Genomic DNA, 15,734 nt, shown 5'->3' with positions numbered 1-15,734 from the left:
CTAGCACAACCCTAACATTAGTATAATAGTAACCCTAGCCCAACCCTAACTCTAGTATAATAGTAACCCTAGCCCAACCCTAACTCTAGTATAATAGTAACCCTAGCCCAACCTTAACTCTAGCATAATAGTAACCCTAGCCCAACCCTAACATTAGCATAATAGTAACCCTAGCCCAACCCTAACTCTAGTATAATAGTAACCCTAGCCCAACCCTAACTCTAGTATAATAGTAACCCTAGCCCAACCTTAACATTAGCATAATAGTAACCCTAGCCCAACCCTAACATTAGCATAATAGTAACCCTAGCCCAACCCTAACATTAGTATAATAGTAACCCTAGCCCAACCCTAACTCTAGTATAATAGTAACCCTAGCCCAACCCTAACATTAGCATAATAGTAACCCTAGTCCAACCTTAACTCTAGTATAATAGTAACCCTAGCCCAACCCTAACATTAGCATAATAGTAACCCTAGCCCAACCCTAACATTAGTATAATAGTAACCCTAGCCCAACCCTAACTCTAGTATAATAGTAACCCTAGCCCAACCTTAACTCTAGTATAATAGTAACCCTAGCCCAACCCTAACATTAGCATAATAGTAACCCTAGCCCAACCCTAACATTAGTATAATAGTAACCCTAGCCCAACCCTAACATTAGTATAATAGTAACCCTAGCCCAACCCTAACTCTAGTATAATAGTAACCCTAGCCCAACCCTAACATTAGCATAATAGTAACCCTAGCCCAACCCTAACATTAGTATAATAGTAACCCTAGCCCAACCCTAACTCTAGTATAATAGTAACCCTAGCCCAACCCTAACATTAGCATAATAGTAACCCTAGCCCAACCCTAACTCTAGTATAATAGTAACCCTAGCCCAACCCTAACATTAGTATAATAGTAACCCTAGCCCAACCCTAACATTAGTATAATAGTAACCCTAGCCCAACCCTAACTCTAGTATAATAGTAACCCTAGCCCAACCTTAACTCTAGTATAATAGTAACCCTAGCCCAACCTTAACTCTAGTATAATAGTAACCCTAGCCCAACCTTAACTCTAGTATAATAGTAACCCTAGCCCAACCCTAACATTAGTATAATAGTAACCCTAGCCCAACCCTAACATTAGTATAATAGTAACCCTAGCCCAACCTTAACTCTAGTATAATAGTAACCCTAGTCCAACCCTAACATTAGTATAATAGTAACCCTAGTCCAACCCTAACATTAGTATAATAGTAACCCTAGCCCAACCCTAACTCTAGTATAATAGTAACCCTAGTCCAACCCTAACATTAGTATAATAGTAACCCTAGCCCAACCTTAACTCTAGTATAATAGTAACCCTAGCCCAACCCTAACATTAGTATAATAGTAACCCTAGCCCAACCCTAACTCTAGTATAATAGTAACCCTAGTCCAACCCTAACATTAGTATAATAGTAACCCTAGCCCAACCTTAACTCTAGTATAATAGTAACCCTAGTCCAACCCTAACATTAGCATAATAGTAACCCTAGTCCAACCCTAACATTAGCATAATAGTAACCCTAGTCCAACCCTAACATTAGCATAATAGTAACCCTAGCCCAACCCTAACATTAGTATAATAGTAACCCTAGCCCAACCTTAACTCTAGTATAATAGTAACCCTAGTCCAACCCTAACATTAGTATAATAGTAACCCTAGCCCAACCCTAACATTAGCATAATAGTAACCCTAGCCCAACCCTAACATTAGTATAATAGTAACCCTAGTCCAACCCTAACATTAGCATAATAGTAACCCTAGCCCAACCCTAACATTAGTATAATAGTAACCCTAGCCCAACCCTAACTCTAGTATAATAGTAACCCTAGTCCAACCCTAACATTAGTATAATAGTAACCCTAGCCCAACCTTAACTCTAGTATAATAGTAACCCTAGTCCAACCCTAACATTAGTATAATAGTAACCCTAGCCCAACCCTAACTCTAGTATAATAGTAACCCTAGCCCAACCTTAACTCTAGTATAATAGTAACCCTAGCCCAACCCTAACATTAGTATAATAGTAACCCTAGTCCAACCCTAACATTAGTATAATAGTAACCCTAGCCCAACCCTAACTCTAGTATAATAGTAACCCTAGCCCAACCTTAACTCTAGCATAATAGTAACCCTAGCCCAACCCTAACATTAGCATAATAGTAACCCTAGCCCAACCCTAACATTAGTATAATAGTAACCCTAGCCCAACCCTAACATTAGTATAATAGTAACCCTAGCCCAACCTTAACTCTAGTATAATAGTAACCCTAGCCCAACCCTAACATTAGTATAATAGTAACCCTAGCCCAACCCTAACTCTAGTATAATAGTAACCCTAGCCCAACCTTAACTCTAGCATAATAGTAACCCTAGCCCAACCCTAACATTAGCATAATAGTAACCCTAGCCCAACCCTAACATTAGTATAATAGTAACCCTAGCCCAACCCTAACATTAGTATAATAGTAACCCTAGCCCAACCTTAACTCTAGTATAATAGTAACCCTAGCCCAACCCTAACATTAGTATAATAGTAACCCTAGCCCAACCTTAACTCTAGTATAATAGTAACCCTAGCCCAACCCTAACATTAGTATAATAGTAACCCTAGTCCAACCCTAACATTAGTATAATAGTAACCCTAGCCCAACCTTAACTCTAGTATAATAGTAACCCTAGTCCAACCCTAACATTAGTATAATAGTAACCCTAGCCCAACCCTAACTCTAGTATAATAGTAACCCTAGTCCAACCCTAACATTAGTATAATAGTAACCCTAGCCCAACCCTAACTCTAGTATAATAGTAACCCTAGCCCAACCTTAACTCTAGTATAATAGTAACCCTAGCCCAACCCTAACATTAGTATAATAGTAACCCTAGTCCAACCCTAACATTAGTATAATAGTAACCCTAGCCCAACCCTAACTCTAGTATAATAGTAACCCTAGCCCAACCTTAACTCTAGCATAATAGTAACCCTAGCCCAACCCTAACATTAGCATAATAGTAACCCTAGCCCAACCCTAACATTAGTATAATAGTAACCCTAGCCCAACCCTAACATTAGTATAATAGTAACCCTAGCCCAACCTTAACTCTAGTATAATAGTAACCCTAGCCCAACCCTAACATTAGTATAATAGTAACCCTAGCCCAACCCTAACTCTAGTATAATAGTAACCCTAGCCCAACCTTAACTCTAGCATAATAGTAACCCTAGCCCAACCCTAACATTAGCATAATAGTAACCCTAGCCCAACCCTAACATTAGTATAATAGTAACCCTAGCCCAACCCTAACATTAGTATAATAGTAACCCTAGCCCAACCTTAACTCTAGTATAATAGTAACCCTAGCCCAACCCTAACATTAGTATAATAGTAACCCTAGCCCAACCTTAACTCTAGTATAATAGTAACCCTAGCCCAACCCTAACATTAGTATAATAGTAACCCTAGTCCAACCCTAACATTAGTATAATAGTAACCCTAGCCCAACCTTAACTCTAGTATAATAGTAACCCTAGTCCAACCCTAACATTAGTATAATAGTAACCCTAGCCCAACCCTAACTCTAGTATAATAGTAACCCTAGTCCAACCCTAACATTAGTATAATAGTAACCCTAGCCCAACCTTAACTCTAGTATAATAGTAACCCTAGCCCAACCCTAACATTAGCATAATAGTAACCCTAGCCCAACCCTAACATTAGTATAATAGTAACCCTAGTCCAACCCTAACATTAGCATAATAGTAACCCTAGCCCAACCCTAACATCAGTATAATAGTAACCCTAGCCCAACCTTAACTCTAGTATAATAGTAACCCTAGCCCAACCCTAACATTAGCATAATAGTAACCCTAGCCCAACCCTAACATTAGTATAATAGTAACCCTAGTCCAACCCTAACATTAGCATAATAGTAACCCTAGCCCAACCCTAACTCTAGTATAATAGTAACCCTAGCCCAACCCTAACATTAGTATAATAGTAACCCTAGCCCAACCCTAACTCTAGTATAATAGTAACCCTAGCCCAACCCTAACATTAGTATAATAGTAACCCTAGCCCAACCCTAACTCTAGTATAATAGTAACCCTAGTCCAACCCTAACATTAGTATAATAGTAACCCTAGCCCAACCCTTAACTCTAGTATAATAGTAACCCTAGTCCCAACCCTAACATTAGTATAATAGTAACCCTAGCCCAACCCTAACTCTAGTATAATAGTAACCCTAGCCCAACCTTAACTCTAGTATAATAGTAACCCTAGCCGAACCCTAACTCTAGTATAATAGTAACCCTAGCACAACCCTAACATTAGTATAATAGTAACCCTAGCCCAACCCTAACTCTAGTATAATAGTAACCCTAGCCCAACCCTAACTCTAGTATAATAGTAACCCTAGCCCAACCTTAACTCTAGCATAATAGTAACCCTAGCCCAACCCTAACATTAGCATAATAGTAACCCTAGCCCAACCCTAACTCTAGTATAATAGTAACCCTAGCCCAACCCTAACTCTAGTATAATAGTAACCCTAGCCCAACCTTAACATTAGCATAATAGTAACCCTAGCCCAACCCTAACATTAGCATAATAGTAACCCTAGCCCAACCCTAACATTAGTATAATAGTAACCCTAGCCCAACCCTAACTCTAGTATAATAGTAACCCTAGCCCAACCCTAACATTAGCATAATAGTAACCCTAGTCCAACCCTAACATTAGCATAATAGTAACCCTAGCCCAACCCTAACATTAGCATAATAGTAACCCTAGCCCAACCCTAACATTAGTATAATAGTAACCCTAGCCCAACCCTAACTCTAGTATAATAGTAACCCTAGCCCAACCTTAACTCTAGTATAATAGTAACCCTAGCCCAACCCTAACATTAGCATAATAGTAACCCTAGCCCAACCCTAACATTAGTATAATAGTAACCCTAGCCCAACCCTAACATTAGTATAATAGTAACCCTAGCCCAACCCTAACTCTAGTATAATAGTAACCCTAGCCCAACCCTAACATTAGCATAATAGTAACCCTAGCCCAACCCTAACATTAGTATAATAGTAACCCTAGCCCAACCCTAACTCTAGTATAATAGTAACCCTAGCCCAACCCTAACATTAGCATAATAGTAACCCTAGCCCAACCCTAACTCTAGTATAATAGTAACCCTAGCCCAACCCTAACATTAGTATAATAGTAACCCTAGCCCAACCCTAACATTAGTATAATAGTAACCCTAGCCCAACCTTAACTCTAGTATAATAGTAACCCTAGCCCAACCTTAACTCTAGTATAATAGTAACCCTAGCCCAACCTTAACTCTAGTATAATAGTAACCCTAGCCCAACCCTAACATTAGTATAATAGTAACCCTAGCCCAACCCTAACATTAGTATAATAGTAACCCTAGCCCAACCTTAACTCTAGTATAATAGTAACCCTAGCCCAACCTTAACTCTAGTATAATAGTAACCCTAGTCCAACCCTAACATTAGTATAATAGTAACCCTAGCCCAACCCTAACTCTAGTATAATAGTAACCCTAGTCCAACCCTAACATTAGTATAATAGTAACCCTAGCCCAACCTTAACTCTAGTATAATAGTAACCCTAGCCCAACCCTAACATTAGCATAATAGTAACCCTAGTCCAACCCTAACATTAGTATAATAGTAACCCTAGTCCAACCCTAACATTAGCATAATAGTAACCCTAGCCCAACCCTAACATTAGTATAATAGTAACCCTAGCCCAACCCTAACTCTAGTATAATAGTAACCCTAGTCCAACCCTAACATTAGTATAATAGTAACCCTAGCCCAACCCTAACATTAGCATAATAGTAACCCTAGCCCAACCCTAACATTAGTATAATAGTAACCCTAGCCCAACCTTAACTCTAGTATAATAGTAACCCTAGTCCAACCCTAACATTAGTATAATAGTAACCCTAGCCCAACCCTAACATTAGCATAATAGTAACCCTAGCCCAACCCTAACATTAGTATAATAGTAACCCTAGTCCAACCCTAACATTAGCATAATAGTAACCCTAGCCCAACCCTAACATTAGTATAATAGTAACCCTAGCCCAACCCTAACTCTAGTATAATAGTAACCCTAGTCCAACCCTAACATTAGTATAATAGTAACCCTAGCCCAACCTTAACTCTAGTATAATAGTAACCCTAGTCCAACCCTAACATTAGTATAATAGTAACCCTAGCCCAACCCTAACTCTAGTATAATAGTAACCCTAGCCCAACCTTAACTCTAGTATAATAGTAACCCTAGCCCAACCCTAACATTAGTATAATAGTAACCCTAGCCCAACCCTAACTCTAGTATAATAGTAACCCTAGCCCAACCTTAACTCTAGCATAATAGTAACCCTAGCCCAACCCTAACATTAGCATAATAGTAACCCTAGCCCAACCCTAACATTAGTATAATAGTAACCCTAGCCCAACCTTAACTCTAGTATAATAGTAACCCTAGCCCAACCCTAACATTAGCATAATAGTAACCCTAGCCCAACCCTAACATTAGTATAATAGTAACCCTAGCCCAACCTTAACTCTAGTATAATAGTAACCCTAGCCCAACCCTAACATTAGTATAATAGTAACCCTAGCCCAACCCTAACATTAGTATAATAGTAACCCTAGCCCAACCTTAACTCTAGTATAATAGTAACCCTAGCCCAACCCTAACATTAGTATAATAGTAACCCTAGCCCAACCCTAACTCTAGTATAATAGTAACCCTAGCCCAACCTTAACTCTAGCATAATAGTAACCCTAGCCCAACCCTAACATTAGCATAATAGTAACCCTAGCCCAACCCTAACATTAGTATAATAGTAACCCTAGCCCAACCCTAACATTAGTATAATAGTAACCCTAGCCCAACCTTAACTCTAGTATAATAGTAACCCTAGCCCAACCCTAACATTAGTATAATAGTAACCCTAGCCCAACCTTAACTCTAGTATAATAGTAACCCTAGCCCAACCCTAACATTAGTATAATAGTAACCCTAGCCCAACCCTAACATTAGCATAATAGTAACCCTAGCCCAACCCTAACTCTAGTATAATAGTAACCCTAGCCCAACCCTAACTCTAGTATAATAGTAACCCTAGCCCAACCTTAACTCTAGCATAATAGTAACCCTAGCCCAACCCTAACATTAGCATAATAGTAACCCTAGCCCAACCTTAACTCTAGTATAATAGTAACCCTAGCCCAACCCTAACTCTAGTATAATAGTAACCCTAGCCCAACCCTAACATTAGCATAATAGTAACCCTAGTCCAACCCTAACATTAGCATAATAGTAACCCTAGCCCAACCTTAACTCTAGTATAATAGTAACCCTAGCCCAACCCTAACATTAGCATAATAGTAACCCTAGCCCAACCCTAACATTAGTATAATAGTAACCCTAGCCCAACCCTAACTCTAGTATAATAGTAACCCTAGCCCAACCCTAACATTAGCATAATAGTAACCCTAGCCCAACCCTAACATTAGTATAATAGTAACCCTAGCCCAACCCTAACATTAGTATAATAGTAACCCTAGCCCAACCCTAACTCTAGTATAATAGTAACCCTAGCCCAACCCTAACATTAGCATAATAGTAACCCTAGCCCAACCCTAACATTAGTATAATAGTAACCCTAGCCCAACCCTAACTCTAGTATAATAGTAACCCTAGCCCAACCCTAACATTAGTATAATAGTAACCCTAGCCCAACCCTAACTCTAGTATAATAGTAACCCTAGCCCAACCTTAACTCTAGTATAATAGTAACCCTAGCCCAACCTTAACTCTAGTATAATAGTAACCCTAGCCCAACCCAAACTCTAGTATAATAGTAACCCTAGCCCAACCCTAACATTAGTATAATAGTAACCCTAGCCCAACCCTAACTCTAGTATAATAGTAACCCTAGCCCAACCCTAACATTAGTATAATAGTAACCCTAGCCCAACCCTAACATTAGTATAATAGTAACCCTAGCCCAACCCTAACTCTAGTATAATAGTAACCCTAGCCCAACCCTAACATTAGTATAATAGTAACCCTAGCCCAACCCTAACTCTAGTATAATAGTAACCCTAGCCCAACCTTAACTCTAGTATAATAGTAACCCTAGCCCAACCTTAACTCTAGTATAATAGTAACCCTAGCCCAACCCTAACATTAGTATAATAGTAACCCTAGCCCAACCCTAACTCTAGTATAATAGTAACCCTAGCCCAACCCTAACATTAGTATAATAGTAACCCTAGCCCAACCCAAACTCTAGTATAATAGTAACCCTAGCCCAACCCTAACATTAGTATAATAGTAACCCTAGCCCAACCCTAACTCTAGTATAATAGTAACCCTAGCCCAACCCTAACATTAGTATAATAGTAACCCTAGCCCAACCCTAACATTAGTATAATAGTAACCCTAGCCCAACCCTAACTCTAGTATAATAGTAACCCTAGCCCAACCCTAACTCTAGTATAATAGTAACCCTAGCCCAACCCTAACATTAGCATAATAGTAACCCTAGCCCAACCCTAACATTAGCATAATAGTAACCCTAGCCGAACCCTAACATTAGCATAATAGTAACCCTAGCCCAACCCTAACATTAGCATAATATTAACCCTAGCCGAACCCTAACATTAGCATAATAGTAACCCGAAACGCCGTAGGCTGGTGTTCCCGGGATCCCCAAAGGGGTGGAGGTGGTTCATCTTTGGTCACCTGACTGGACGTTACAGACAGACGAGATTTGAGAAGTGAGACATAGAACTCGAGTGCGATTGTGCAGGTGCGTGTTAAATCTATCTTACACTAGACTGGATTCATTTGTTTTATTGTTTTAAATGGGCCTAGGAAACAAGGACTTGACGTTTGTGATGGTAACTCGAGCCGGAGCAACAAGCAAGGCTTGACGAGGGTGACGGTGACATTGGGCTCGGTTCTGAGGACGGATGGCCCTCTGCAGTAGTACATAGGCCATCTTCCATGTCTCCTCGCACCTCCTGATCTCGTCCTACACTCCGCTTTCTGCACTGCAATATTAGATTAATTCACTGCAAAAGGTGTTTTCTGAGTATTAACGCTGTTGGGAATATGATAATAGTTACATATGGAATTACAGCGACTGGGATTCGATTTAACAAAGAAAATTATAATAATGGCCTAACAGTCTGGGGAGTTTTCATCATCACTCGCAGCAGTGCTGAATTTACACACCCATCTTTATCTCTGAAACTGAAACTAATAAACTAATATATATATATATATATATATATATATATATATATATATATATATATATATCATTGCATCAGCTCGAGAAGATACGCAAACCTAACATGTTGGACACTTGCAGTGCATTATGGGAAACACCAATGATATCTAAAAAAAACCCTAGTATTTAAAAAGTGTTTTATCAGTTAGGATGGTTGTTTTCTTTCATCTCTCATGTACACCATACAGATTTAAACTTCCCTAAACCAGTTTATACCCAAATCTCACCTGGATTCTGTAGATTTGTGTTTGTGCTGTAATCATAAAAACTGCCCTGTGCTCATCCCAGGACTCTTATTCACAATCCGCTCATACAAAACATCCGTTCCCAACACTCAGTACTGTTCGTCTTTACTCTTCTGCACATGTACTCTGTAATGATTTCTAATCTGACTATCCGGTGTCTTCTGGAGAGTTCTTCATCGTGTCCTCTCAGGGAGTTTTTCCTCGCCGCGGTCTCAAGCCCGTCATGGCCATTTAAACCCAGAGTTCGCTACAACCGGTGGAGTGGGAAAGCTGTGAAAGTTCCAGCTCATGAGTGGTCCACAGTACCGATCCCTGATCCTCTTTGAAGCGGAGGTCCGACTCCGGGGTCGCACTCAGACCTGCGTTCAGAGCAACGTGATCGGTTCGGTTCGTCATGTTAGTCTCCGTTTCTACTTTGGTGACGCAGAGAAAAAGGCTGTTACGGATATGAATATATGATGAAACCAGACTTTCACGGAACTGGCGCGCTGTAATTAGCTCAGCTTTGCGGTGCGAGAGCTTGCACCGAGAGAACGCACGGCTACACATCTCCTCATACGAGAGCAGCTCCTTCATTTACAGCTATTCTTTCATGCTGACAAGCCACTCATCGCAAACGCACGGTTCTGCGCTACTGGTACCAGGGAAGAAGAAAAGAAAAGGAATAGCGTGCGTCACACAAGTGAATTCTTCAGTGATCGACAGTTCAGAAGGAATTTCTTCGGTGTGAAAGCAAACCTGCGATCAGAATCAGAACGCTGAGACCGAGTACCGAACATCGAGATGCAAAAGGAACCAACCGAAACGTTTCAGTGTACAAAAAAGTCTCACAAAATTCAGTGCGTTTTCCATACTTCAGACAAAATCTACACCATGATGTATTCATTAGACGTATTAAACATTTACAAAAGGAAAAGAAAGGCGAATGACTTCAGAGTCTGACTGGCGTGAAGAGAGTCGTGCGCTTCGTCGAATGAAAACAGTTCCCAGTGTGACGAACAGCGGCGGCTACGTCCACGTTCATCTGGACACTTTTGAAAACGCATCTTTTTCTCTACGTTTTGGCTTTTGTCCAGCGAAAAAGTAGCTTTTCGAAAACATTCTCCCATGTGGATGAACGTCGGTCAAAAAATGGAGATATTCAAAAACAATGAGGTATTTTTTAGTCATGTGACCCATTCAACTCAACACACACAAGATGGTGGACGGCGCTGTACTCTAGTCATTGTGCCTGCGATCCTGTTTGATAGCGTTGTTAAAGGTTAACGTCACTTCGTACAACCTTCAGCTCGAGTTTTTAAATAAACGCCCGACGGACACGACGCAGGCCGGAGCTTCTTACGTTTTTACGCGTGTGCGGTACAGGCACGCGAGCGTTTCGAACACGTGATTGAACACGTGAATGTTAACTGAAGAAGTATCAGTGATCGCTTCACTACTACATTATCAGTCACCTGAAACAACGACTCAGATTGTTTCACAGAATAAATGTACGTGAACATGTCGCGATCCAGCAGCTAGCGCTAGACTGAACTAGCATTTTTAAGCTACGTAGAAGGCCATTAGAAAAGTAGGAAACACAAAAAAAAATACCCGCTGTTGTGCCCTGCATTTAAACGAAATAAAAATGTATTAAATGAATGCTGCAGTAATGGAGAGAAGCTGCAGCGACGTGAACAGAACGTGCGAAACACACTGAAATCCAGCTCAGAATCACAAAGTGACACCAAACAGCACTGACCGTGTGAGCAAATCTCCTTTAATACAAAATATTAAAATTTCAAATCAAACCACGGAAGCTTGTCAAAAATGAAACCTTTCAGCCTAGCGAGATCATCATCTCAGATTATAAGACACATTTACAGTAAATATTTCCCGTACAGTAGCTTCGTTACTCGCTCGTCTCCTCTGTATATTAATTATAATCACATCATCGTCGTTTATAATTCTCCTTATTTATTATTCGAGTTTTAAATCTTCCTCTCCGTCATCATAAAAAATAAACACAGCAGAGTCGGGACAGGTGACGCCGTACACCTGCGCGCTAAATTCTACATTCTCAACGGCGTGAAGAAAACTTCAGAGACGCCACAGGACCGAGTCTCGGATCGGATCTTTATTTATTTATTTTATTTTACTTTGAGATTTAAGACAACAGACGTTCAGTCTGACGACACTGAGGAGGTGAGGACGTCGAGATATATATATATCGTCTACAAAAATACTGTTTCTCCCGCGTTATCCTGCGTTATTCTGCGCGAGGCCTTTGAGGATTTCTGCAGGTCTTCAGGAGGAACGGGAGTTCTGCTAATTCATGTGTGCTGATTCGTTCATTCCTTTATTTATTTATTTTAAATCACTGAAAGCACACTATGTTAGAAATCTCAGAAAGAATGAGATATGGCTATGTTTTATTAACAATCACTAAAGCTAAAGATTTCCCTTGAGACTATTATTTATTTAAAAAAATAAAAATAATAACAAGTTCTTGCTGATCATCTGCCCGTTTAAAGGAAAAGTTTGGAGGAAAAAACTTTTTGAATCTACGCAGTCAAAACATTCCGCTGTCTGAAGTTTGTTTTTTATATTTAATGAGCAACGCATAAGCAAATAATAATAATAATAATAATACTAGTAATAGCGAGCGAAGTCCGTCCTGCAGTATTCTGACTATAAACTACTGTAGAAAGCGATCTCTGTTAGTTTTTATTCCGTTAAAATTCCGTTTAACCAGACGTGGATTTATTAAGATTTCAGGTGACGGATGTTTTTTAGCTAACTACCAGCTAGCGTCGCATTAGACTTACAGACGAATCTGGATTACAAATCTTCCCCAAACTATTCCTTTAACCGTCTAACAGCTCGTGCTTTAAAACATGAATCTGATATTTAATCTGGAGCGCGTCACTGAGCGCGTCACCGGCACACAGACGACGGCTCTCGACACTTCAGGAAGCTTTGTTTTTCATTATTATTTAAAAAAAAATGTTTAAAATATTCGTTGTTATTGAGGATTAGGAAAGGCATATCCCTGCTTTAATCTGAATCAGAGTAGGCGGAGCTCGTGACGGGTAAATATCTGCCCGCTGTCCTTCGGGATATGCAAATTAGGATATAATGATATGTAAATATTAATGAGTGTGCACATCGTAACGCCGATATGAGACTGAATAAAGTGATCTCTTTCTTCATGGTCCGGGACGGAGACGTGTGATGAGTGATATGTCCTCGTTAGGCGTAGGGAGCGAAGGGAGTGCACTCGGAAGGGCGTTGTTTGTTGTTATTGTTGTTTTTGTTCTGAAGAAAGAGCACCTGATTTGGTTTTGGAAGAAGTAAGGGGTCAAAGTTCAAGTCCAAATCCCCTTCTTCTCTTTTAAACACACACACACACACACACACACACACACACACACACACACACACACACACACGCACACACGCACAGCTTTCAGGTGAATACTGGACAGAGATCAGACGTCTCTCTCTCTCTCGCTCTTTCCCTTTAAATCTCTCGCCCATGTGATCGTCTCGGTTCTCTCGGTGAGGCAGGGATCTGCGTCCCGGATCCTCCGCGAGTCTTTTAGAGGACGTCCTGTCCTCGCTCCCGTCTCCGATCAGAAAATATCCGGACACATGCTCCAGTCCTGTCGGTCTTTGGTCTCCCAGTAACCCCCTTTATACACGAAGTTCATCTCCCCGGTCACAGGGTCCGTCCTCTGATGGAACCAGAGAGGCTTGTAGCCCTCGTACTCCTGACCTGCAAGACACACACACACACACACACACACACAAACATGCAGTGAACACAGGGACGTCAAACTACTGCTTTATTCTTATCCATTTACGAATCGCAAATCCAGACAGAACTAAAGGTTCACTCCAGCACCCTAAAGGGTTCTTCGTTTTGTCCGTCTCTACGAACTCTCGAGCTTCTTTACACTGCTGTTTTTAAGTGTCTTTAAATCTCGCGTTTCGTACGCTTCGGGTGTTACGGTGCGATCGAGTCGTGTCGGAAAGATCGTATATACGAGTTGAACGCACATGAAGGAGTTTCCGAGTCGGGGGGCGTGTCAGTAAGAAAACATGGCGGAGTCGGTGGATGACGCGGCGTATGCGGTTGAAGGTAAACACGTCTTTGTTTGATTTTTACATTTACAATAAAACAAGCTGATTTCCTGCACAAAGCACGACAGATTCTTACATTTACAGTGCACTTCCTACAAGCGGAGTTAAAACCCTCGCTGTAGTTTACTGTAGTTCATTAAGAGACGGTACATCTCCACCTCGCTCCAACCAAACTGACCAACGCACCTGACGTCGTAAATACAAACTTCCTGTCCCGTTATACGAACTTCCTGTTCCGTTATACGAACTTCCTGTCCCGTTATACGAACTTCCTGACCCGTTATACGAACTTCCTGTCCTGTTATACCAACTTCCTGTCCTGTTATACCAACTTCCTGACCCGTTATACGAACTTCCTGTCCCGTAAATACGAACTTCCTGTCCCGTTATACGAACTTCCTGTCCCGTAAATATGAACTTCCTGTCCCGTTATACAAACTTCCTGTCCCGTTATACGAACTTCCTGTCCCGTTATACGAACTTCCTGACCCGTTATACGAACTTCCTGTCCCGTAAATATGAACTTCCTGTCCCGTTATACGAACTTCCTGTCCCGTTATACGAACTTCCTTTCCCGTAAATACACACGTTCCGTGCAGCATCAGTTCCTACGCAGTTCAGGTTCTCCAAAGGTTTATAAAAGTGTTATATTTTTAACTGAAATCTGACGGAATAATAAAATAAATAAAACATCTTCAACGTTGGAACAAACCGCGAACGGAAAAACAACCAGCAGTGAAAACGTGGCTCTGAAGGGTCTGTGTAGAACCTTCGAACTCAGATCTTCCATTTTAAAAAAGGTTCCCAATAGAACCCCTTTAGAGGCTGGAATCGTTAACAAAGCATGTGGCATTATTATGAATAGAACAGCGTGTGTGTGTGTGTGTGTGTGTGTGTGTGTGTGTGTGTGTGTGTTATTTAACTTTGGTTTTCTAGCTTTGGGTTCCATCCCGTGTATTATAAGACACGCCCTGCTGGGTTCTGACGTGTGTGAGTTCTAGATGTGTACACTGTGGTGTGAATGACGTATTTTAGGTTCTAGATGTGTGTTGGGTTGGGTTCTAGTATGTGTGTGTGTATGGTTGGTGGGGGGGGTGTTGATGTATTGGGTTCTAGAGAACTATTCTAGGCTCCAGATGTGTGTTGTATTTGTGATACTGGTTGGGTTCTAGACACTCGTGTGTGCCTGTTCTGTGCCGGGTTCTATATGAGCATGCTGAATTGTAGTAGTTTGTGCGTTTGGCTCTTCCTCGTTGTGATTAGTCAGTAGGAGGCCAGTTTTTGGTGTTAGAACTTCCTGGGCCATGATTAGAACCAATAGTGCCTACACCCACACACACACAGACACAGACACTGGGAGAACCGTAAGTAGTGGACTGCGAGCACATGGTGAGATCTCCATTACAGATCACTGCGGGATCTGTAAGTAACCGTGGACATGTCACACTCGCATGCTCTCACACACACACACACACACACACACACACACACACACACACACACACACTGGTGTGAAGTAGCCGTACATGGACGAATCCAGGCACTAGAACTCACCAGAGTCAAGCTCACACTCTGAGAACCGGGAGGAGAAAAGAGAGACACATGATCATAATAACATCACTACAACTACAACACACACAGTATTACACGCTCTGTCAGTGGGGCGACTCTAGAACCTGGGAGTGGTGGTGATGAGGAGAACGGTGTCCAGACTGATCAAGGGCAATGTTCTAGACTTCCTCTCTACGTCATGTTGAGAAGAACCTGCAGGAACCTTGTGTACGGTGCTCTGGATATACGTGCTGTTCTGGATTCTAGGTTCTAGATGTGTGTTGTGTTGCTGATGTTAATGTTTTGGGTTAGAATGCAAGGTTCCAGATGTTTGCATCATGCTCGTGATCCGAGTTTGGTTCGGAATGTTTTTTGGGTTCTAATGTGTGCATTGTTGTGTGAAGGATGCATTTTAGATTCT

At 41.0% G+C, this 15,734-nt stretch overlaps 1 protein-coding gene across 4 annotated transcripts in view; it reads right to left on the bottom strand.

The window, feature by feature from the left end:
• Positions 1–11,374: 11,374 nt before the first annotated feature.
• Positions 11,375–15,734, bottom strand: part of osbp2b (oxysterol binding protein 2b) — a 45,770-nt gene continuing 41,410 nt past the window's right edge. For 3 of the 4 annotated variants that reach the window (XM_047150011.2, XM_047150012.2, XM_053674658.1), the window contains 2 exons: positions 15,317–15,334; positions 11,375–13,394 (listed from right to left, as the gene is read on the bottom strand). In XM_047150011.2, coding sequence (XP_047005967.1) covers positions 13,252–13,394; positions 15,317–15,334 — 161 coding nt within the window. In that variant the 3' untranslated portion in view covers positions 11,375–13,251. The remainder of the gene's footprint in view (positions 13,395–15,316; positions 15,335–15,734) is intronic. The other variant, XM_017451401.3, reaches the window with a different exon arrangement.

The sequence above is a fragment of the Ictalurus punctatus genome, chromosome 22, assembly GCF_001660625.3.
Source record: "Ictalurus punctatus breed USDA103 chromosome 22, Coco_2.0, whole genome shotgun sequence".
Classification (NCBI taxonomy): domain Eukaryota; kingdom Metazoa; phylum Chordata; class Actinopteri; order Siluriformes; family Ictaluridae; genus Ictalurus; species Ictalurus punctatus.
Note: the sequence above shows the minus strand (reverse complement) of the source record. Positions and strands in the feature narration are given on the sequence as shown.